The sequence below is a fragment of the Boleophthalmus pectinirostris genome, unplaced genomic scaffold (assembly GCF_026225935.1).
Source record: "Boleophthalmus pectinirostris isolate CB_2022bp ecotype Guang Dong unplaced genomic scaffold, ASM2622593v1 HiC_scaffold_2, whole genome shotgun sequence".
NCBI classification, from domain to species: Eukaryota; Metazoa; Chordata; class Actinopteri; order Gobiiformes; family Gobiidae; genus Boleophthalmus; species Boleophthalmus pectinirostris.
In genome coordinates this window covers 25,191,264-25,215,747 of record NW_026571152.1, presented here as the reverse complement: position 1 = coordinate 25,215,747, position 24,484 = coordinate 25,191,264, and the positions used below count along the sequence as shown (strand labels likewise).

Genomic DNA, 24,484 nt, shown 5'->3' with positions numbered 1-24,484 from the left:
TTGGATACACATCTTGATTTATTAATCTTTAAATTATCAAAACAAAAGTATGTACAGTTTAAAACGGTGTACCCCTGAAAACTTAAAGGAATGTCTACATAATTGAATGGACCAAAGTTATATACAGAAAGTTATTCACAGCACCATACATGTGACTCTATATTCTCTATAATGCAGTGTTAAGGCAAATCTTCCAGATCTACTATGTGAGATTAATGAAATGACTAGAAACTGTATTTAGCAAGTTTGAGACACAAATTTATAAATTACTTTCACAACATTATTACACTTAATGAGCTAATGTTAAGCAATTTCCCCTTCAAACTGAAACTTGAATTATTTTCCTTTCATCTGGATATTCAACATCATCCATGCAACAAACTGAAATGACTGGAGGACAGTAGAACAAAGTGCACCCAGCTCATAGCACCAATGACGATTGTCAGTCATAAACAAAATCATTCATTACTTAAGATCAGAGATCATATGCTCTCTCTCTCTCTCTTTACAGGTAAACTGTAATTTTCCCAGTAGAATGTTTGGGCACCTCAGATAATTTTGTAGATTTTTACAGTTACAACCAAAATCCTATTACACAATGTTAGAATGGAAACACAATAATGGGAATTTGTTGTCCTTGAAAACAGAATGTCAATGTTGGTTCAATAGAATCTACAGACGTTATAAAAACCTGCTTGTTGTTTTCATGTTATTGTGCAGACAGCAGTGAGGAAGGTCTTCTGCATAAGCAAAATCACTGGATCAGCTCTGAGATTCCAGACACATGTGAATGACATTTTGCATTAAAAAACAAAAAAGCAAGAAAAACTATTATAGTTTTTTGTCTCTTTTTGCATATAAATAAAATTCCCATTATACTGGATTTTTATCCAAACATGGGTTATACACATAGACTGTATAAAGAAGTACATATACAGTCTATGGTTAATCATGTGTATTTTGCAAGTGAACTGTAAATTGATCTTGATATTTTAAGACAATTTTATCTACTACTTATCTTTCCTTTTTTGCTTTAAGCCATGAAACACACTATTCAAAACTAGTCTTGAAACATTCTATCCTACTGAGAAAAGGTTCACCTCTCTTTTAAGTATGCACCAAAGTCTACCACAGCCAGCTGTCTAAGTGTTGCACACAGTAACACGATTGATCAAGTATGGCTGACATCTCTCCATACATCTGCTCTCTCCATGCGGGGAGAAGCCTCTCATTGTTCAGAGTCTGTAGTTTGGGCGTCCCTTCCCGTAGGACATGGTACAAGCATGGCCAACGACTCTGAATCCTCAGTCTGGTCCTTCGGTCCAGTGTAATCCCTCGGACAATTTTCTTGGCTCGGAGCTCACGAAGGGCTGGCAGATTGAGACAGGAAAACACCAAACCTCTACTGGGAGACACATCTAGAAACTCTATAGACTTGGATTCTAGGGTGTAGGAGATGCCCAGATTTCGCAGCGGTACCAGAATGTGCAGAGTCAGTGACTTGAGGTTGGGCAGGGATTTGGTGAGGGTCTGCAGTGTAGAAGGAGTGACCCCTTTAAAGACCCAGAAGTACTTGAGCTCCAGGACCCTGAGCTGCTGGAACTGCGTGAGCAGAGACACAGACTCGTCTGACCAGTCAAAGTGCAAGCGCATCTTAGAGATTCGAGGACAGCTATGAGTCAGCTTTGTTAGCAGCTCCTGGAAGCTGTTCACCTGTCAGAGAACAACACATTAGAAAAATGCCTGCTCCTAATATACTGGGTTAATTTCAACAAAAACTAAATTATTAGAAAAGGACAGTATTGTAGTTGGAAAAAAAGGAAAGAAGACAATTGCAAAAAACTGTATTTTCTTATTATGAGGATGTTGTTAAACATGAAAGCTGAATCCTGTGCAGATAAGTGCAGATACCTGGTCCATTTTGGTGATGCTGTCCTGGTGTGAACTGGAGCTGGTGTGGACTCGCAGGTCCAGAGGCTCTAAAAGGGTGAAGGTCCAGTTGAGGTCTAGATGGCTCAAGTCTCGGCAGTGCACGTTGTCCAGCAGGTGTGTGAGCAGCTCACTCCACTTGTGGCAGCGGTCGCCCAGGTCAAAGCTTGCCTTGAGTGTCAGCAGGCTGGCTCTGCGGGAAATCAGATGGTGCGTGTAGTGGTGGACCCAGGACTTCCACCTCTCAAACTCACGGTTGGACACCAGCAGACCCTCTTGCCCAAGGTGAAAGACCCCTCGGCGAGAGTAGTCTGCAACCCTCCACAGCTTCCATGAGCGCACCAGGCAGCTCCAGCTCAGACACACAAGAGCACAGCTGCATTTGTCAACTTCATTCAGGAAAGATAAGACATGCAGCTGGCACTCCACTGGCAATCGGTTAAAAGGGAAGAAGTCATCCACTGCTTTGCGGCGACTGCTCACCGGGAGCAGCGGCCGTTTTCTTGGAGACATCACTGTAGGCTGGGAAATGGTGCGTGTGCTCATCAATGGAGGTCACAATCTCCACCGACTCGTCTTGTGGTCCAGTTTGGCCATAAATGTTTCTCTGCCAAAAAAACAAAGAAAATGTTAGATGAAGATTTCAAAATGAATTCTAACTAGAAGATGATATGTCACATAAAATTCAACATTTACAATGACAGGATAAAGAAAATGCTTTTGCTCACTCCTGTATATACGTTTTTTATGAACTTCAAACTGTGGCTGTTTCAGTGTGACACATGATATCACACTGCTTGGCCCCCAAAGTAATTTGCCACAACCACAAGTTGTTTAGTTGTTTCAGACACTGTATCTACTTGCAACATTATTTCAGAGTATACTTGTTTCCACTGTATGGCACAGACCAACAACAATATATTAAAAAGAATCATTAACAACAAACCCCAATCTGGCCGAGTACGATTCTGTTCTGTTATTGCCCTCAATGCCTGGAGAAGGCAACACCATAACGTTGGTTTAACTTGAGGTGTGTATTATAAAAATAGGTAATGTTTTGCTGTAAAACATAAAGACAAAGATATTTAAAAATACCTTAGAGTCGGGGTGGTATTTTTTTCCTTCCGCAGTTAAAGCTAAAATGCTAGCAGCGAACACAAAGAGGGCATTATACACCTTCAGACATTTGAAATGACAAAAAACGGAAAACACTGTTATTATATATCTATACTGCGATGTAGATATCACGTATATGTCACTAAATAGTGATTATTTAACGTTAAATAAATATAAAACTTCTTTAGGATGGAGAGCACTGGAACACAGCTGAGCCTTGTTGTTGTTTTTTGTTGTGGCTCGGAAGTGATGATGTCATCAAAAGTCGCCTGGAATTCAGTTTATATTTTAACGTTTAACGCCACCTAGCGGAGCAACATAGAAGTTATTTACATGGCAGAGTGTGATACTGATATTATCGTACAGTCTATGGATACTATACTAATACATGACAACAAGCTTGCTTATGGCTTTAATTATTAGATTTTTATGTAATGATAAATTAAATGTTTTCATATAAGACGGCTATAACATTTCAGTAAGGCCTATGGGTAACCAGACGTCCCTATTTCCCAGAGATCCCTATTTCCCAGACTTCCCTATTTCCCCGTGACAGTCCCAGTTTTGAGCTTTGTGTCTCCTGTCCCAGCAGATTTATCCAAAACCACTGATTTGTCCCAGTTTTATACAAGAATGTCCCAGGTGTCCCTATTTTTGACCAATCGGATCCCTGCCAGCAGTAAAGAGGCATAAATGTAATGGGCCGAGAGTAGAACAATTTACTTACTCGATTCACAGTTTTATTATTATCAACCGCAAACCCAAACCGAGGGTGTTCCAGCTTTTTTTTTTTTTTTTTTAATTCTGGTGACCCTTACCTATCAATCTACTCCTGTCCATGTTTATGCCATGCCTCAAAATCACCAGTAGATGGCAGGATGACATTAAGAACTAATTTGGGTTTTGCAGGTGACTTTGGGAGAAAGAGAGAGAGAGTCAATGGTACGAATGGATATTGAGACTCCAGGGAGCGTCTATTGTCTGGAAAGGCAATGGGCGGATGTGGAAATTATTATTTATTTGAACATGTCTTGGATCCAATGTGGGAGTTGTGAAGCACGTCGTCTGGTCAATCCGATAGTAAAACACATTCATATATGATTTCTGGACACCATAGCAGCACTTGCAAAATCGTGTGGTTCTGGCTGGTCAGGTAAGCTAAAGTCTCCTCATGTTTTAAGCTTGGGCTGTGTCCACGTTAGCCAATCAGTGAGCAGCGGCAGACTTCTATGGGCAGATGTAGTGCACCACGTGAGTCCGCCCCCTGCAGTCTGTAAAACAACGCGTCTCTTGCCTCCTGATTCATTTGCCGTCTGTGGAGACCTGCACACCGTTATCTTCGCTTGAAAGTAGACCACAGCTAATAAAGACCAAACAACGTGTAACATATTTTGTTAAACGTAAATAAGAGACTTGCTGCGTATCACTGAAGATTAAACAAGGCCGATTCGCAAACAGGCGCTTAGCTTTGTCCAATTTCTGTGTTTTTATTTAAATAAAAGAAACCATGAAAACCAAATTTATCAACGGCGTTTCTTCATCCCCCTCCATGTCGCTGGGACTGCTGGTGACGGAAAATGCCCTGCACGTCCAGCCCGATGTCCAGGAGGACTGTAAGGAGCTGATCCGCCCCGAGGAGCTCGACCCAGACACCAGGCACAAGGCTTACTACTGGTGCCGCGAGTTCCTGCACGGAGCCTGGAAACGGCTGACGGAGGATAACTTCCAAATCACCATCATAAGGTACACTGTGTTCCCCGTTTATTTTGTCAGATTATTTATGCAGCTCAATGAAGACAGTTGGATGCATATAATTTAAGAAGGATGCAATTTAATTAGGCCTAAATATTTATTGTGAATTATATATGGGCCTACATAATTGGATGATGTGATGTCTGAGTATCTGGGAATTTACTACTACACATACAGGTACACAGCAGTTGGGTTTCCATGCTTTTGGGCGGGCAACAATGACATTGCCTTTAGTTCTTGAACTGATCATAAGCTTACATATAGTTACCCGACTTGCCTAACCTTAAATTAAACCCTAACCTTACCCTATTTTAATCCATATCTGAACTTAATGATGTTGATCTAATAATAAATGTGTATGTCTTGGCCTGCTTTTTGGCCACATTAAGGAGGCAGCAGGTCCCATGATGTCGGTGTGTAAACAGATTGTCTCCACAATCTTATTCACACAGTGATATTCACAGTCTGTGTGTTACCCTCTATAATATGTACAAAATTGTTTAGATCCAGATGCCTATAGCCTATTGTTTTGATTGGCCTTTATCCCACTTTGATTGGCTCCACCCACCTGTGTCCTCAGAAAACTCAAATGCTGTTGTCTGCAGAACGAAACTTCCCAAATGCTTAGATAAATCAATGGGCCTTTAATGTTAACCACATATTATTTTGGAGTTGTCAAGGAGTTATTTTTTTAGCTAAAGTATGTAACTCTAGTGCCGTATGTAACTCTAAATGAATATATGGACATACGTAGGCTATATCAGTACATTTACCCCATGTGTGTACTGACCTCTCACAGTTGGCCTATTTCTCTTTTAATTGTTCTAGGGGTGGTCTGAGCAACAAGCTCTTCCTGTGCAGTCTCCCTGACTGTATGGACTCTGTTGGGGATGAGCCAAGGAGCATCTTGCTGCGCCTTTATGGGGCGATTCTGCAGGTGGGGGCCACATCCAACAGCTTTGTTCAAAGTTCTAGATCACGTGTTCATGTGTTTACTTTATTCCTGTGTTTAGAGATAAGTGAGAAACTTGTCAATGCACTGGAGTTGTTTATACATCATTGGTGTTATAGTATTAATTTTAATGGGTGGTAAAGACATTTACAAATATACTGAATCATGCATGCAAGGGTCACGGCATAGAAGCTACTGACAGATAAATCAAATCTAACATTTTGTATTTTCAGGATATGATAAAAGTAAGTGTTGGTGTGTTAACAGTATGTTAGAACAAATCGGAAAATACAGTCAGTGTAAATCTTAGAAGATGTGAAACATTGACTAAACTATGAGAACTGTGATGTGCATTGGGGGTCAGGGGTTTCTTTAGAGCACAATAAACTCATTTACTGAGCCACAAAACATGCACTTACAACCAAAACCCTTTGTATTAGCTGTGTGTTTGACACCATTAGAAGTGTGGATGGACAGAGAGCCCATGTGTGCCTGCTGAAGTGTGGATGTGATAGCCGTTGTTGTACATAGTGATGTACCCCCATGGCTGTACCTGCATGTGTTCTTTGCCGTAGGCATCCCAAAGGAGCGTGCCTTGGGCACTCTTGTTCCCAGGTGAACCCACCCATAAACACGGTACAGTATGAGAGATCTGAAATCTCAGCCTAATACAGAACTGTAGCACACACTCTTAATGTAGCACCATCCGAAGGCTGTCTGCCTCTTTATCTTTAGCTCTGTCCTTTCTAATCAGTGTAACTGTCTAGTCAACAAATGAACTAAGCCTAGGAGCAGTTGGGCACTTGTTGCACCCTGCATCAAGTTGTACAGATCAGTTTGATAATATGCTGCACGTAGAGATACATGTGGTTTTATCATTATCTCAAGACAACGTGGCTTCAGGTGTAAAGGCCATTTAAAGCACCGTCATTCACGTGTTGAGGATAGATTTGTTTTTTCTAAAAAAAAAAATTGATTGAAAATATCTGCACAAACTTCCTGTTCTCACATCTGACTTTTCCTTGACATCACATGACAGTCCTAAGTCATCAGTTTAATAAAGACAGAACATTGTATAACCCAAAAAGTCTGTAGTAATTAAATGATCAAAGTCTAATAAAGGGATATGTGCTGGTTGGCTGGATGTGTGCAGTATCAGCGTCCATTAAGTCATTTTATGTGCTTGCTCATTAAGTATTAACTCAAGTCTGTTAATGGGCACATCAGCCCTTAGCTTTTTATTACCGAGGATGTCCTCAGAGAGCATCAGCACTGTGTTCTTCACCAAGGAAACTCCACAAGGGATAAAGCCACGTCTCTATAAAAGGCTAATATTAAGATACTAGTAATGATTAAACTTAATAGGCCTGTGGTTTCTCAGCACTGGAAAAATGTGCATAGTTAAGTTGGTGCAGCATGCTAACTAAGTTAGGATAACTCAGTGTGTGTTTGAGCTCATACTGTACTGTTACCCTGTAGACGTGAAAACAAACGAACAAATGAAAAAACTGCAAAATATATTCATGGATAGTTCTTTCCTTCTTTTTGTTGATAGATGTCCTGTAATAAGGGGGAATCCAGACTGTCAAACAAAGAGAATAACTTCCAAGTAAGTAAATCAACTGCTCAGCTCACATATAAACACATTATAGATATAAAATTAGAGTGTGTTCAAGTCAGCAGAAGGTTTGCCTTAGCACCATTAGCTAGTTTGATTAAGCTAATGAGCCAAACTTTGAAGATTTTTATCAGGTTGTTTATGCTACTCCACGCACGCTTTACCCTTTGATCTAAAATAGTCTATTGCTCAACATCGTGTAATAATGACCTCTGAGCCTTTGAATCAGTCCGAGTTACATAAGACTGAGGTGAGGTCATCCAAACTCAACATGAGTCCAGTTTATCTTCAGGGTATATGCAATGTCAAAGTAACTGTGTCAGTGCCACCCGTCTGCACCTGTCTCAGTGTTGTCTGCTCAGGCACAATCCAATTTGGATTAGACTCAACATCCCATTAATCCTCAGCTTCACTGTGGAGCAAGGGACAGAACAAAGCAGAAAACTCAGAGGTTCCTGCTTATTTGAAGCTCCATCATGTAACTTTTTTGCCAATAAATAGTTATACAGTGTTGTTCAAAGAGAAGGAGCTGGAAAAAAAAAAGAATATTTGAATTTATGCCATTCTGACTTGAACGCTCCAAGTTTCAGCTACAAATGTATGTTCAGATTTCGTTGATATGGCCTTGTACATATCTCCTCTGAATATATAAACAAACAAACTGAACAAGTTAATGAACCGATCAACTACTTTTACTTCTGCAAAACATATCAATTAGTTTTCCTTTGGAAGCCAATGGCAGTGACGACTGAAGAGTATCGAGTGAAGATCGTTGTACCTCTCTGTAGATATTTGTATTGAGTTGTTTTGTGCAGTGACTTCCACTCTTTTGAAATACACATCAGATCAATATAAAAAGGACACTGTGCACTGTTTCTGTTGTCATGACAAAGCTCACCGTTTCTCCTATTGGCTCATTGACAGTCACAACACAGCTGAGCTAATGGGGTTATTGGCTGCTAGCAGCTAACCTTTCACTTGTGCTAATTCTCCAAGGCCAGTGTTGCACTATTGTCCTGATAAAATGAGACACACATCACATGGTCTTAGTGTATATGAGTCATGTGTATTAGTCATGTGTTGTAACAGTAAGTGTTAGAAAAGTTCACATTTGGGTCTTCAAATTGAGTTACAGGAAGCTCCTGTTTCCGGTGCAAAATGGGAAACTGGGGGAGGGCATTTTACAGTTTGCTTTTCCTTGCATAATGATGAGCCAGTTGATAGTGAATTATTTACTTGTGGGGTGTTTGGCTATAGGATGATAGCAAAGCCAAACAGCCCACACTATTTGAAATAGGCCAGTGGAAACTCATGAAAGAACAAGGGCTACTAGAGGACAGTGGAGCATCAGCACAGTTATACTGGGTCACTGTGTTAGAAACACATGTAAAAGAGCTTCTATAGATCTATATCTTATCCTTACAGCAAAGTGTGTGCTGCCAAACTTTTATATAGGTCTTAATACATGTTTGCATGACATTATGCTCAGATCTCCATTCTTAGTTGCTTTGCATGTTATAGCAAGTCAGATTCCTCTCAATCTTATACTACATGTTGCGGCTAAATCAACTAAAACAACATTAACAACAAAACACAAAATAGTCAGTGAAATAGTATGCAAAGATAAAACACAATAGAATCATTTCTTCAGTAATTAGTTTCTTATAACGACCCTGACTGTTGACATTTCTGTGGTACTGTGTTTTATGTCGTTGTGGTTCAGTTCATTTGTAGATCTGATCTGCTGTGGGCTGCGGGCTGCTGTCCTTGCTGACTCACTGCTGGGCTCTCTGCACACTGTTCTCCTCTGGTTTGTCTGTGCCACAATGATTCTAGTGACACAGCAGTAAGGCCAATTCACATATAAGAATTAAAAGAACCTGTGATCAGCAGTCTATAGCTAAGGTATTACATAACACAGGGGGGACTCAACTCAAAACTCTGGGACTGGGGCAGAATGTGCTGCACTCTCTATTTGCCCAGTAAGCGGAGGGGAAAGTCACTTATGGCCCAAGTCAATGAATGCTCTTTGCATATATGTTCATATAACCACATAGTTATCTATTAGTTATTATTATATAGAAAAGAAAAGAAAAAAAATGTATTGAGTTATTGATGTATTGAGTTATAATACATCAAAATGAGATACTTTGTTTAACTCTTAACTCATACGTTCATAACCATTTCAGCTGTATGTGAATGGTAGAACAATACAATCCGAGCAGTTCTTCTTATCTGCGCTCTGCAGCTGAAGGTCAGGACCGGCGTTCTGGGCATGCTTTCAGCTCATTTGCTGGAACTGACAACATTCATGTTGGAGTCCACAGTACACAATTCCACAGTAAACTAGCCAAAATAAACAGGAATGGACCACATGCTATTTATGAAAACATGATGTGGAAGTACAAAGAATAGTAGTAGAACTTAGTGTGGTAATACTACAACTGTGTTAGCCTACATCTGCAAACTGTAAATGCGTTAGTAGTAACAGCACTTTACTTGTGTGCAGGATTTGAGTTGTTTTCCATTTGTATATATTAGACCACTAGCGCTGCATCCTGCCTTGTATTCTATTTAAAAAGTAGGAAACATAAAAGTGGGAATCCGTTTTAGTCGAAGATGTGTTTAAAATAGGACTGCACTGTAAAGGGAGCATTGTTCTGGGTCTGGAGGACAGCAGTGTGCAACAATAACAGCTTCTGTTAACCTTGGGCCCCTCCTCAGCTGAAGTTTGTGTGAATTCTGTGATAAAAGAAAAAGGACAGGGCTGTCTTCTTACTTCATCAGCTCCAACAGAGAAAGTGCTTCGGTCTGCCAACTTCTCTCTGAGTATTTTAAGTCCCCCTTTCTTCAGTCTCAGCTTTTTTTTTCTTAAGTAAACTCATTCAACTTGGTTGGTATTTTAGTTTTTGTCAGACGAGATTCAGAAGTTCACCCAGGGTTTCTTCTGTTTTAGACACACTTCTTTTGAAATAAATAATTGGTCTTATTTTTATGCAAATCTTTGTAATTTCAGTGTGCCACAACTTCAGCAGTGTTCACTAAAGATAATGATGTCCTTTATGATTAATAACAAATTACAAACATATATTGTTAATAATGAAACTATGTATGATGCGTAATGTCCACCATAGACTCTATATAGCTAACCTGCCAGCCGACACATTCCAAGTAGGAAGTAAGTATGGATGCACTTCCAGCTTCATCTACTCCAGCTCCACTTCAGTTAGTATTGAAAAAACGCTGTATTAACTGCCTCTTTGGCTTCATTTGACTGGAGCTGTGTCCGATGGGTGACGTCACACACACACACCCTTAGTCCACTTCTTTATACACTCTATGGTATCCACTATTCAGAGTTTAACAATTTAACTCTTGAACTCTAGTCTCTGACACATTTCGAAAAGCTATTTTTGTGGTTTAAATAATATCTCACTCTAGCCTTTTTGGTTTCGACTGTGTGGCCTCAAAAAGCTTGATGTTGTATTATTCATGTAGCATGTACAGGCTGGCTGCTGGAAAGTGCCTCTTGTTAAGTGTCTCCTCTTGTGTGTATTACAGGGGGCTGAGGCCATGGTGCTGGAAAGTGTGATGTTCGCTATTTTAGCCGAGAGAGAACTAGGACCCAAACTGTATGGGATCTTTCCACAGGGACGACTGGAGCAGTATGTCCCGGTAAGTGACCTCCAATCGATATGATCAAAGTTTAAATGTCTATCTTGAAAAGGTTCCATACCTTTATAGATCAAAAACAGGATGAACAATTTTAATGGAATATTTAATAAAAATATTCAAAATACTGCAGGGGGGTTGTTGTATTGTAGAGACTGTAATTTTGGGTAATTCCCATCTTGTAACCTGCAGTAGACTTTATTATTTGCATTGTTGTGTAAGGATGTAAAAAAAATAACTGTCCAAATGTTTGAACAGACTGACCCAAAATGAAAAGTTTATTGACCCAAACTGTCTACTCCCAGTCAAATCAATACTGTGCCATAGTCTTGGTTAATAGCATATAATACTATACCTAAACTGTAATGTTTGAAATGTTTTTCACAGAGTCGTAAGCTGGAAACCTGTGAACTCAGCGCTCCCAGTATCTCAGCAGAGGTGGCTGAAAAGCTGGCCAAGTTTCACAGGATGAGGATGCCATTCAACAAAGAACCAAAATGGCTGTTCGGCACCATGGAAAAGTGAGTGGCTGGATTAAGTTTCTTTGTGGGGCAGTGGGACAAAACATGCAAAAGTGAGTTTATCACTATCTATATCTGTTTGACCATGAACTATTTTTAAGTATGTTAATAATTACATTGTGTTATAAAAACAAACCAAGCATAATTTCAGGTATGTTTCTGATGAGGAAACAACATTATAACATAGATCAGAAAATTGCTTAATATGTTCCTTTTGACATTTAACTGACCCTCCTTTCTTGTGTATCATTTTGGCATGTGAATGTGTGCCCTGCGGATTAAACTGTCTCTGAACTCTGAAAAACAATATTGACAACTGTGCGATGTGTATGTGCTCCCCTGGGACGGGCATCAGAAATAACTTGATTGAAAATGCAGCAACACTAAACAAAAATAGATTTATTCATCCATTTCTCAAAACTGAACTAATTTGATTAAACTACAGGTCAAATAATAAAACCTCTGTAGTGGATATTGCATAGAAGGTTGTAACAGGAGTGACTATTGTAAAAGGAATGTATGAATGTCTTGTGACTGCTGATGCATCCATAGGGAGCAAATAATGTTTTGTATGAGAGGAAACAGTAATAAAAACTACTAGTTACTTACAGTTTACAGCTCCTTTTTCATTGAAGTAACACCAGTATATTTCCTAATTACCCACGACACCTTTTACAGTCCTGTACGCAATTTAGATAAGATAAAAGGTGATTTATCTAACCCTCCACAACTTCACAGTTTACTGTACTTTGATTCTGATGAAATCTTGGCAGTTTCCATTGAAGTTAACTGGAGGAATGGTCCGTGGATAATGGATAAATAACAGTTGTAAAGGCAGGGCATCTGACTAAAACCTTGCCATATCCATATACAAATCTTACTCTATGGTGATACTGGTATAGAAAGAACCCGAGTAAAAAGAATGAATGTTGGAACTAACGCAAAATTTACTCTTTTGAGTTTTAAGCTATGTTAGAATGTTTTTACTTCCTCTTAAACATACCCAAAGTCGTGTTTTGTTTTATTCACATACGTTTGAGTAATCTTTTCTTATTTGTCTGTGTGCATCTCCAAAGCTCAAATTGCTCTGTTCTACCTTGTGATGACATATAGTGGTAGTTTTCAAGTTAACAGTTACATTTTACCTTTTGTTCAGAAGAGATAGGCAATTTCAGGGCCAAAATCAATCAAATTATTCTAGTGAAGGTGCATGGAGTTTAGAAACACAGTGGAGCACTTTCTGTATTACAACTTCACATCACAAAGTGGAACAGAGTGATTTCAGTTTGAGAGAAGAATTCAACCTAAATATGCAGGGTTTGTGTCTTAAACATGTGTGAAGTATAATATGAAAAGTATGTCTATAGCAAAATAGTATAACAGACAAGCTTTTGGCTGTTCCAGATACCTGAGCCAAGTGATGAAGCTCAACTTCACCAGAGAGTCCCAGCTGCGTATCTACAACCGCCTGCTGAGCTACGACCTGCCTCATGAAATGGACTCTCTCATGTTAGTTCCTCACATATACAAACTTACACACACACACATATATACACACACTCACCAATAACAGCCACTGGCACTGGATGGAAAGTTCCCAGCAGCTGTCTTATGTAACAGGTGTATGTCCTCACAACACCCATGAAAACAGAATTACGGGATGGCACAGGGCTGACACATATTTTCAGAGATTTGTTTTTGAGCTTAAAAAATGAGTGGAATGTCCGTGTTTGTTTGTCCAGGGCGCTACTGAGCTCCACACTGTCTCCTGTTGTGTTCTGTCATAACGACTGCCAGGAAGGTAAAGCCAGTGCACTTGAAAACAGGCAACTGTAGCTTTTTTCTTTTTGTTAATATTTATTTGTATCTGTTTGAAGGTAACATCCTGCTGCTGAACGGTGGTCAGAGCTCTCAACAGAAGCTGATGCTCATCGATTTTGAGTATAGCAGCTACAATTACAGGTATGTTCACATTTAACAGCCACAGTGGGTTATAAGCCTGTTTATTATGGAGTTACATTTGAAAACAGAATTTAGGTGTGTATTATTAATGATGTATTTATGTAATATTAATGATGTGCTCTTTTGTGTCACATCCCAGACTGCAAGTGCTGCTGAAGTGGCACTAGAAATGTTTGCATATTATCTACAGAGACTAAATAAGATCAGTATTTTTGATACCAGCAATACAATACAATACAAGACACATAGATTAATCCCAGCTCAATAATTTTGTCATCTTTTAATGAATTTCTTACCTGGTGTTTATTATGACTTGGTCTATATATTTTATTTTGTAGAGCTGATAACTGAAGGAGCCCTTGAAATATGCAGATGGAAAATTCTTGTCTTGTGTTTGGCTCTAACCTAGATACTTAGACAATGAGAAAAGTGTATTTTTTCCATCGGTGTTTCGCTCTTCTGTTTCTTCGTACGAGCGCCACCCTTCACTGAATTTAATCTCTGCGTTATGTAACCAGAATTTAGCTGACCAATCAGGAGGCTCAGACTGGAGGGATAACCTCATCCTCAGACCTGACAATATTATTGATGTTGGCCAGGGCAGTAGATTTGCAGAGAATCGCCTTGTGTGTGTGAATTCCTGGGTAGCTGTGGGAAACATTGTCTTTGGCCTTGGCTGGCTCTCTACAAGACAAAGCTCTCCTGTCGAGCCATTTTCACAGCTCCCAGTCACTCTACACCCCCTCCTCCACTCCTCCCTCCTGCAGCCCCCCAAAACACAGTGATGTAACACGTGCTGTGAGGCTGTGGCCCACTCTCTGCACGTGAGCAACCTCATGTATGCCAGGGCACGCCCACAAACACACACTTTATCTTTATGCAGCGCACTGGTCGGGATGTCACGGCAAAGTGGAAACAATGGTGTGAGTGTAGCCTGGGGGAAAAGAAGTTATTGTGGAAACCAATGAGAGAATACGGAGGATCCTACACAGCCAAGCGTTCAAATCATACAGATACATATTGAGTGTACATCTTAAGAATTAACCAGTATTTTTATTATTTCTTTATCAAAATAGCTTGATATTCAAAGTTCTATATTATGCACTGACTCTTGTGAGATTTAAGCCATGTTAAAATGTTGTTACCTTCTCAGAAACTTACCTGGAGTAGTGTTTTGTTTAATTCACACATGTTTGAGTAGCGCTTTATTATTAGTCTGTCTACATCTCCAAAGCTCATAATGCTCTGTTCCGACGTGTGATGTCATGTAGTGGTAGTTGTAGTAGTAAGTCAACAGCTCCTTGTACCTTTTTGTCCAGTAGAGATTGGCAGTTCCAGGGCTGAAATTATTCCAAATGATTCTAGTGAAGGTGTATGGAGTTTAATACCAGTATTACCACATGACTTCTCAGGTAGAACAGAGAGTTTTCTGTTTGAGAGAAAACTCAGCCAGAAATGCAGGGTTTGTGTGAATGAAACAAAACACAACTCCAGGTATATTTTTTCACAAGGAAAACATTATAACATAGATCATAAATTATGTAAAATTAATATGAGCCCTTTAAACATTGCAGTTGTTTTGTATCTTACAGAGGCTTTGACATTGGCAATCATTTCTGTGAATGGATGTATGACTACAACTGTGATGAGTTTCCTTTCTTCAAACTGAACACTCAGGCTTACCCCACCAAAACCCAGCAAGTAAGTACTGCAACGTCACAAATTTTGGACAACAGTACCTTATCTGGGCAATTCCTATTTTACATACCTTTGTTGTGTCCTTGAGCTAGGCACTTAAGCCACACCCACCAAACCTGTATGCATGTATTAGTGAGAATGCTTTGTTTTCAACACACTAGATATAATGCGCTGTAAATGTTTTGTTTGTAGATGTTTTTCATTGAAAGCTATCTGCGTGAGTACGAGCATGAGTTTGAGAACATGGATGAACAGGACCAAATGAGGCTGAAAGAGGAGATGTTTGTGGAGGTGAACAGGTAAGTAAGGCACCAAACATCTCAATTATCAGTTATCAGCAGCAACTCAATATGAACTATTTTGTTATCCAAAGGTTTTCTCTGGCGTCACACTTCTTTTGGGGGTTATGGTCCATAATTCAGGCCCGGATATCCACCATCAAATTTGGATATTTAGTAAGTCCACAGTGAAAGTTTGACATTTAAAAGGTTTAAGTAAATATTACTCTTACCAGTAATATTACTCAGTTGTGTTCCTCAAAGCATGTCTAGGTCAACACATTCAAAACATGTGATCACTATATACTATACTTTATATTTATATTATCTTTGTTCTGTGTATTCAGGAATATGCCCAGGCGAGATTTGAAATGTACTTCCATCAGAAGAGGTTGCTGGGCCTGTAAACTGCATGTGTGTTGGTGAATCACGGCGAAAGGCAATGGAGCTTCAAGAGGAGGTCACTCGCTTTACTGACACTCCTGCAGCGGAGGTTTCAGGCTGTGTTTGGTTTTGACCAAAGCCTTATCTTCTTGTAGCCACATGCTTAAAGTATGTTAACTATCCATTATAGCTCAAAGTTTACATTATGTAACTCCTTGAATAGTGATACCATCTTTGTACTAACCTGTATGGTCAGCTTCTGCCTTTTGAGACCACACTAACACAAGGATTACATTTGAGCTGGACAGATGCTGCAGTTAAATTGGAAATGTTAAACATTGGATCAATGTATGTTATGAATCATTCCCTTATACTTTGTGGGGGTGAACCAAAATGTGAACTACTCTTGGTAGGTTGCTGCTAACTGACACAGACAGTTGCTAGCTAGTATGTATATTATATATAAATATTATTGTGCCAGTATCCTGGCCCTTACTGTTACTTGGGGCTGGCCAAACTGTGACTTGATTGTGACAGGCCACACTGGTTCATACTTGGTGTTAAGTTTGTCTTAAATCTTGTATATTATTTCATGAGAATTAATACTTTGTCACATTTCCATATGCCTCACCAAACAACATGCACCAAATTTTGTTGAATGGGTGGTTCTTATTACTCCCTACACAAATGTTTACAGACAGTTTTCTTACCTTATTAATGTGAATCACTGAGAAGTGTACACATGAACTTGACACTGCATTTTGAGTCTGAGCCAAAACATTCCGCTTTTATTCTGTTTATTCTGACATAGCAGTCTCAAGTGACATAATAGTCACTTGATTTTTAAGCAGCTGCAGTGGGAACACACACATACACTGTTTTTGTGGAGACTAGATGACAGTCTGAGGGGTGGTCGAGCCCTGATACACTATAGATTACAAATGGATAATATAAGCAAATGTATTGGCAGTTTTTTTCATAAGATACTCAAAATCTGGGCATTACTTAAAACCAACATTATTACAAACAAACTTTAATAATGCACATTTTGTAGGCTACTGTCACTTATAACACTACGACTACTATCATGCTATATGTTTAACTATTGCCAGTGGCTCTGAATGGTAGTAGGCTCTGGTTTCCTCCAACCTGTGGGCCTCTCAGGTTAAGTGTGTGAGGCAAAGGTGGAGTAGGGCCAAAGTGTTAGTAACTGGACCATGACAATAAACACAATGACACTTATCTGTTGCTGGGATGACCCACAACTGTTTGAATGTCTGTCAAGGCACTTTAAAGATATTGACCCACTGTTTGCATGTGGGGCTGTTGGAAATGTTTCTTTTTTATAGAGTATTATGTGCTATGAAAATCATATATGGGGGAAGTGGTTTTGAGGAGGAGACTTGTGATTGTTTTTATGAATGAGTGGCAAGGGAACAGTCTCTGGTACATTTCAGTATTTTCTCTATTGAGGCAACATTACAGTGTTACAAAATATTATGTATGTTAGAGTCATGCAAGTCTGTAAATGTTATCATATTGTTTTTCATATTTCAAAGTGTTTATTAATTTGCTGATTTTGTACATTCCATACATGTTCATTCCTGTTATAAATAACACTTGTCTTATGATACGTAACAGGTTCATCCCGTGATTTCACACAGTTTAGAACAAACTTCACTTTCAAATCTTGATAATCAACAAATCACACAAAATTGTTTTATGTAAAGAATAATAAATTGCCTTAGTCTTATAGCATACACTTTGTTTTGTGCCACAACTATACAACACCTATAGGAGTAATGTTTGGGTGCCATTGTATTCATCTGAAGTATTTGGTATAGAATTACTGAGCTGTACATATTGCATATGCTTTGCAACAATAAAATATCAACAATAATTTTGTCTTATTTTGATGTTTGAGTTAATTCAAAGGGAATAATTACAAAAACATTCTCCAGATCATGATTTTATATATTTTTATTCTACTTGCATGCACTTGGAAACTGCTTCAAATAAACACAAGTGCATAGATGTGTACCAGATCAGAGCCATTGACGTATGTTTTAGCAGGCATCATTTACTTCAGCAGTATGTCACATGGACAATATATCTGGGATCTGGCATAAACTATATAAAATTAATCAACTGATCAGTCTGCATTCTGCAACAAGAAAGCCATCTAAGTTGTATCTGAAAATTTACTTTGAGTACATTTCTGTAAAGATGCCAAAAACATCAAGATTTATGCATATACTCTGTTTCCATTTATGTTTTAATGAGATTGAATTGAATATAAGCCAAAAATATTGACTATACATCATGTCAAATATAAGTGCATACATGTGTATACTACTTATGTAATGACCACACCTGGTACTACTTCAACTCAGAGGGAGTCAACGAGAGGCACCACTCACACAAGGTCTTTCCCTGACACCAGATCAGGTCCCGTAGAATACATCTAAGCCTGAATGCTGACAAATAGCATTCCCCAAATGTTATAGGATTTCTTAAGAGTGAACTTTGACCCTTTCTAAAGAAGGACAGGTTTCTTCACAGCGGGGGCCTGGCCCTTTTATCAGCTGTGGTGTTTTCAGTGGATTTATAGGATCATAGTCGGGCAGACAACACACATACAAGGCATGTCATAAACCTAATTTCAACTGTAAGGTCAGACTAAAATGAACCATTTACACACATATATATATCACATGGTAAAAATCTATTATAAGGGATAACAACTGCAGCTTGTTTCGGGTTACTAATTCACCAAAATTAGTCACCATCTGTTCTATGCAAGTCAAATTAAATAATGTTATAAAAACACAATATGACTGTAAACTGTAAAAAAGTACATGCAGCTCAGGTCTTTTAAGGTTTATGTGTATTGTTGGTGATTTTCACGAGATTCCTGCCAACTGTTTCTGATCTTCTTGACAATGAGACTTGGGTTAACAAATTTGGTGCTGACCCTTTTATTTCTTCATATAAAGAATGGACAATACATCTGTAAGGGCATCTGGCATCAAGCTATGCCAAATTAATGGACCAGTCTGCATTTTGCAACAAGAAATTTAATTTGAGTACATTTCTGTAAAGGTGCCAAAACATCAAGATACATAGCAGCTTATACTCTGTTCCCATTTGTGTTTTAATGGGATTGCATTGAATATAAGCCAACCATCTTGAGGTGCAGAAATGGTTTGGCTTTCACAGTATGGAGAACACTCACAGATTGAATTACAAAACTTGACTCAGTCTATAGGACCAGGACCAAACCCCCTCCAACCTGGTCAGAGCTACTGCTATAACTAACTCGTCAGAATGGTTTAGCTCATCAGCACTAACCACAGACAGCTTAAAGAGTGATATATACAGTCTATGGGACTAAGTAAACAGTGGACCGCATTGCATTATCAATCTCAGAGAATGCCTCATACTAAAAACAAAGGGGAAAAATCCCCAGATTGCTGTTGTAAATGGAGAAGCAGTTCAGTCTGTGTTTGGTCAGAGGACTGCAGAGGTCACACCATGTATAGGCCCAATAAAGAGGCCGCGCCCAGTCTAAGATTGTAAAGGTTCTGGCACCTTCTTCAGAGATAAATGTTCACCAAGACTCAACTCAATTTATTTTTTCTATAGTCCAAACTAAATAGCAGTTGCCAGCAGATTGTGTTTTGGTAAGGGCTCAAATTTGCAAATATATTGACACATTCAATATAGATTATAGCTTAATTTGTCAGTTACGACCACTGTTTGAACTAATGGGGATCTCCACAATTTTGATGTTTAGACAAATTTTACAATTTGAAAGAGCAAATGGCACATTTTCAACTGTGCCATAGATACGCAACTGTTTAGGGGTGAGATTCCTTGTATAGCTCCTGGCACCAAACGGCACAGGTCCAGACAAAGGAAGAATGCTAAGTAAAAAGGCCCACCCGTTGGGGGGGTTTGATCTACAGTGAATCCAGCAGCCCTGAGGTTTAGCCTGGAGGGTGCGCACATACAACTCAGACCGGGATAAGTGAAAAGAACAACTTCTCAGAAGTATCCTGTATTAGTTTTAGAACCAGACAAAAATGTTATGAATTTATAAATCTAAAAATGTTAAATGTTGTGCACGTTATCGGTTGAGCTTACAGTGATACAAAACCACACTGTCAAATTTGACCAAGGTTCACAAACAGTCCAACTATTTCAAGATTCAAGAGCTTTCTTGTGCATAAGAAAGGATATGTGAGCACGACGACCACGCACTAGACTAGGCCACTGCTCTTTAGACGCCTCTTGGTTTTGAAGTATAGACTTATTTTAATAGACCCATAAGTTGCTCTTGGTTCGGTTATTCAAGCGCGACATCTGGTGGCACAAAAAGGATTGGTGTATTTTTCGGCGGGTAATGGCCTTTGATTAATGAGAAGGCCTTAAAATCTTCAATTGTTGAGCCGAGCCAGAATCCATAATCCTCTGGTAAAATAAAAACAGAGAGCGGGGAACCTTTAAATTTCGCCATTTCCTGTCACGTTCTTATTAACCTTTAGCCTAAAATTCGACGGCAACGAATCGCGTGTGCATACAGGCCTACACTGTGTTGAAGTTTCTAGTGTACTGCCTTTTCCTATGCGCTGACCACATGAGTCAGCAAAATCAATCTTCAAGCGGTGCTTCAAAAACATGATGTCAGAAGTGGGATTCGAACCCACGCCTCCAGGGGAGACTGCGACCTGAACGCAGCGCCTTAGACCGCTCGGCCATCCTGACACAACGCAGTTAATAAAGTTCTTCATTGAGGAAAAAAAATTCAATAATAATAATGTGTGTCCTTTTGCAAGATAAGCTTAAACAAATAAGGCAAGATTATCATTTCAAATAATGAAAGATTATCATTTCAATCTAACTTTTTAGCTTTTGGGGTAGCCTGAGTTTGCTATAGACATTTTAATTACTTTATAGGACCGTGTGTATTTTTGCTTGCATATATTTATTTTTCTGTACGTCATAAACGCTCTCATAGGACAAGCTGAACTGTACAAAAGAACGCGGTTAACGTGGGCCGTGAATGTCTATCTATAACCTACCTGCTGTTTTACCATAGACTGTAGTCTATGTGTTCTACACATTTGTCCTTTGGCATTCTGTATGCAGTTATAAGAGTTTATATAGGCAATTTTATATAGTTTATATAGGGCAGGCCTTTCTCTCATACAGCCAATGCCTTGCTAATTCGACAAGTGGGCATCTATCCACTGTTAGTTATGCATAGATTTTAATTTTTTAATATATATTTATTATTAGTTAGTTAGTTAGCAGCAGCAGCAGCAGCAGCAGCAGCAATAGTAATAGTAGTAGTAGTAGTAGTAGTAGTAGTAGTAGTAGTAGTAGTAGTAGTATTTTTAGTTTTGGGGGCATATTTAGCCTTGGCCTGTCATGTTTCACGAAATTGCACGATCTGTTCATAACAGTCAACTACGTGTATTTAAGATTTGCGTGAAGTGTCCGGAAGTGTCATTATGTAGAAGGCTGAAGCAGATCTGATGTGTTTTTCTTGATGCGCCTGAAGGTCACGTGAACTTTTGGCGGCACCGTCGGTCCCTTTGAAGTAAGCTACATTTAGCCCGGTTCAAGTGCTCAGAGCTACTTTAAAAGGTATGGATGTGACTTTTTAGATTTTAGACGGTTTTGAATACTGAAACTTATTCGTTTGTCTAAAACTGAAACTGGGCAGCTTGATGAAGCAATTCATACATCTCTCAAGCAATTTTTATTCAATTGTAATGATGCCTTTTGGGGGTTTGAACTGGCAAATTTTATGCTAATTTGATGTAGGCTGTGATATGTCTGTGACCTACTGTTTTACACGTTTTGTCTTTTTCCCTATTGTGTGCAATTTTAAGAGTTTATATAGAGTTTATATATAGGAATATAGGTCTAGATGTTTGTCCTAATATAGCCAATGCCATTTGATACTGCCTTGCATGTAGACTTACTTCCACAACTGAGTATCCATCCACGTTTTTTTTTTTTTTTTTTGTCAGAACTATGAATGAAGAAGCAGAAAGCCTTGTTTGGGAGTCACTCTTCTCCCCTGGAAAGAAGAAAAAAAAAAAAAGAAAGTCAAATCATGTCACTCCAAAGTATTGACCCAAAAATCTGAAGACAGCACCCCAAGAAAGAAAAAGAAGACTGCAAAATCCAAGGAAACAACAGACAAAAGGAAGGCAAAGAGGAAAGAAAAGAAGAAAAACAGAAAAGATAAACTCTCCAGACTACTCAACAGTTTGGAAAATGATTTTGTAGATGAACCAGAATGTGCTGAGAATGTAATATCGGAAAATACCACTAAAGAGCCCAAGAAAAAACAGAAAAAGCAGGTAGCATTTGATCTACCGCATGACAAATTTCAAGTTAAACGCCCTAAATTTTCATCATCTTTACTATCACCTGTACATGATAGCCCTGCTCCTGTCAGCACCTGTCAGGAAGACACAGAAGTCACTGAAGCAAGCCAATATCAAGCCAAAAACAATGACTCCCAAAGCACTAGTGAGGACATGCATAGCCAAGACCTGTTCATCACTCAAAAGACATTCAGGCTTCCACCATCAGAGCTGTCCAGTGGGGAGACCAGTGACAGAGCAGAGGACAGCACAAAGGGGATGGAAATCTATATTAGAGAAACTAAAGAACAGAGTGTTTTTTTTAAGACTAAAAAAAAAACCCAGTTATATCAAGGAAATACAAAAAGCAGTCCACCAAATCCTTTCCTGGATGAGCCCATTGTGGTGACCAGCTCCCTTGATGAAGACGAGGCTAAAGAGAGGGTAGTAAATACGAAGTCTATGAAAAGTGTCTTCACTCAAACAGAAAACTTTTTCACCACAGATCTCAGGCTTTATTTCAACTTCTGTAAGAAAAGCCAACACCAAGCACAGTCAGAGGAGCTAAAACCGCTTGACCTGTGTCTGCCAAATAGAGCCAGGAGAGACAGTAAAACATCCAACAAAGATCAACACGAAGAAGGTAGTGGAAAAAACGTCACAGAAGTCAGTGCAGGAGGATGTGGTGAGCTGTCCATGTGCGCACAGAGGAAAGGGGAGCAGATCCCCAGCCCAGAGTCAGAGAGCGACAACAAGTCTGCAGATACGACTGTGTCCAGTGAGGACGCCGAGGGGCCGAGCCTCGCCAGACTGGAGGTCATGCAGGTGGGAGAGAGTGAACACATTAAACAAGAAGGTCTACATCATTTAAAAACAATATTCTGCAATAACAATGTAATAATGTAAGAATATACATTTATTTTCTTTATTTTGTATTCATTTTTGACAAATAGCAAAACATAAAGTAATAATGGGGTGTAAAAAGTAATATTTTTAAAAGCAAGAAGTTTTGTAGAGACATATAAATATGAAAAATATTTCATTAAGTCCGAGCTTTCCTCCCACAACAATATTACAATATAGATAATAGATTCTCCACAACAATATTTAATGTTTTAACACCAAACAAAAGAGACCAGAAGTGGGCAATACATTTACTCAAGTAACTTTTTAAAGAAATTGCAGTTTTCAGAATACTTTTACAGCAGCATACGTTTATTCCTACATGAGTAATATTTTATTAAAGTAGCAGTACTCTTACCTGAGAAAAATGTTTGGTTACTCTTTTCACAGTGAGTAAGTCTTCAAGAGACAAAAGCTTTATGTTGACAATTTTAAATTATTTTTTTAATACTTGTGTTTTCTTAGTTTCTTAGTCCCATTTTGTGCCTATCCTATGAAAATAAATGTGTGCACCATTTAATGGTTTGTCCTTCACATGACATTAACATCACATGATAAATCAGACATTAAGTTAGTCTTCAGTAGTATTAAATATCCTTTCTTTTTTACTCTTACTTGGGTAAACTGCTATATTTTTTACTTCTATTTGAACAATATTAGTTTGAAGTTATTTAATGTTTTAAGTAATATTACTGCTACTGCAATTTTTGGTTACTCTGTCCACTTTGAAAGAGACCCCTCTAGTGCTTGCTTGTGCACACATAAACCGCGGCATGGCATGGATTTAGTGACATGTGACACTGATGTCTGTGGTTTTGTTGTTGCAGGTTCGTGCTGTTCAGATGAGACTCAATGAATCGTTCTTCTTTAAGCCAAAAGGAGAAGCCCCTTCGCCCAGATCCGAGTCTCCACTCATGAAACTGGTCCAGGGCCGAGAGCTCAAGAGCCACAAGAGCCGCAAGAGCCACTGAAGAAAACTCAGAAAACAGCCTTAGGTCACTGAAGAAGACATGAGATCAGTCCACTCACTGAGACACGACAACAGCGCTCAGGAGACAGCCTTACATCACATTCTCTTTCACACGTTTATGCAGTGTTTTTGCATTTTCTGAAGCCAAATGTAAAATAGTTGTACAAGTTAGACACCGCTTTGGGTGAGATGTTTAAGTGTGAATGTTTCATAACATTTTAAAGTTTCATCTAGATTAACTTTATGGCCATAAATGTGTTAGTACCTTTTCTCAGAACTCACTTAATTTTTGTTGTCATGTGTTTAAAATGAACAGATTAGGGTTACTTGTTTCTCTGGGTTTTTT

At 38.9% G+C, this 24,484-nt stretch overlaps 3 protein-coding genes and 1 non-coding gene across 5 annotated transcripts; 2 read left to right on the top strand and 2 right to left on the bottom strand.

Annotated features, from left to right (window-relative positions):
- si:dkey-12e7.1 (uncharacterized protein LOC557553 homolog) lies at window positions 1–3,279 on the bottom strand. The gene is made up of 3 exons (XM_020935286.2): window positions 3,025–3,279; window positions 1,912–2,536; window positions 1–1,713 (listed from the first exon to the last, which is right to left on the bottom strand). The coding sequence occupies exons 2-3, from the start codon at window positions 2,473–2,475 to the stop codon at window positions 1,126–1,128; spliced, it is 1,152 nt and encodes a 383-aa protein (XP_020790945.1). The 5' UTR covers window positions 2,476–2,536; window positions 3,025–3,279; the 3' UTR covers window positions 1–1,125.
- Window positions 3,280–4,337: 1,058 nt separating this feature from the next.
- chka (choline kinase alpha) lies at window positions 4,338–17,782 on the top strand. Of its 2 annotated transcripts, XM_055155290.1 has the most exons (13): window positions 4,649–4,788; window positions 5,626–5,734; window positions 6,325–6,385; window positions 7,305–7,358; window positions 10,929–11,042; window positions 11,427–11,560; window positions 12,965–13,069; window positions 13,303–13,361; window positions 13,438–13,522; window positions 15,115–15,223; window positions 15,413–15,519; window positions 15,594–15,675; window positions 15,846–17,782. In XM_055155290.1, the coding sequence occupies exons 2-13, from the start codon at window positions 5,688–5,690 to the stop codon at window positions 15,903–15,905; spliced, it is 1,017 nt and encodes a 338-aa protein (XP_055011265.1). In that variant the 5' UTR covers window positions 4,649–4,788; window positions 5,626–5,687; the 3' UTR covers window positions 15,906–17,782. The 2 variants fall into 2 exon arrangements, with proteins under 2 accessions (XP_020790504.1, XP_055011265.1); XM_020934845.2 differs by lacking the exon at window positions 6,325–6,385 and having other exon boundaries at window positions 4,338–4,788.
- A 2,784-nt stretch (window positions 17,783–20,566) lies between these two features.
- Window positions 20,567–20,649, bottom strand: trnal-cag (transfer RNA leucine (anticodon CAG)). Its single transcript has one exon. It is a non-coding gene; the product is annotated as a tRNA-Leu (tRNA).
- An 805-nt stretch (window positions 20,650–21,454) lies between these two features.
- Window positions 21,455–24,470, top strand: si:ch211-176l24.4 (uncharacterized). Its single transcript, XM_055156015.1, has 3 exons — window positions 21,455–21,534; window positions 21,924–23,090; window positions 23,996–24,470. Exons 2-3 carry the CDS (start codon window positions 22,440–22,442, stop codon window positions 24,137–24,139), a joined length of 795 nt encoding a protein of 264 aa, XP_055011990.1. The 5' UTR covers window positions 21,455–21,534; window positions 21,924–22,439; the 3' UTR covers window positions 24,140–24,470.
- The last annotated feature ends 14 nt before the right edge of the window (window positions 24,471–24,484 follow it).

What these genes read in the sequence shown, in the direction of transcription:
- si:dkey-12e7.1 (XM_020935286.2), bottom strand. Translation starts at nt 2,475, where the DNA reads ATGAGCACACGCACCATTTCCCAGCCTACAGTGATGTCTCCAAGAAAA. An exon ending in GCATCACCAAAATGGACCAG is followed by an intron (nt 1,714 to 1,911) that starts GTATCTGCACTT and finishes GTTCTCTGACAG; the next exon opens with GTGAACAGCTTCCAGGAGCT.
- chka (XM_020934845.2), top strand. Translation starts at nt 4,553, where the DNA reads ATGAAAACCAAATTTATCAACGGCGTTTCTTCATCCCCCTCCATGTCG. An exon ending in ATGTTTGTGGAGGTGAACAG is followed by an intron (nt 15,520 to 15,593) that starts GTAAGTAAGGCA and finishes TGTTATCCAAAG; the next exon opens with GTTTTCTCTGGCGTCACACT. An exon ending in CCATCAAATTTGGATATTTA is followed by an intron (nt 15,676 to 15,845) that starts GTAAGTCCACAG and finishes CTGTGTATTCAG; the next exon opens with GAATATGCCCAGGCGAGATT.
- si:ch211-176l24.4 (XM_055156015.1), top strand. Translation starts at nt 22,440, where the DNA reads ATGCATAGCCAAGACCTGTTCATCACTCAAAAGACATTCAGGCTTCCA. An exon ending in CCAGACTGGAGGTCATGCAG is followed by an intron (nt 23,091 to 23,995) that starts GTGGGAGAGAGT and finishes TTGTTGTTGCAG; the next exon opens with GTTCGTGCTGTTCAGATGAG.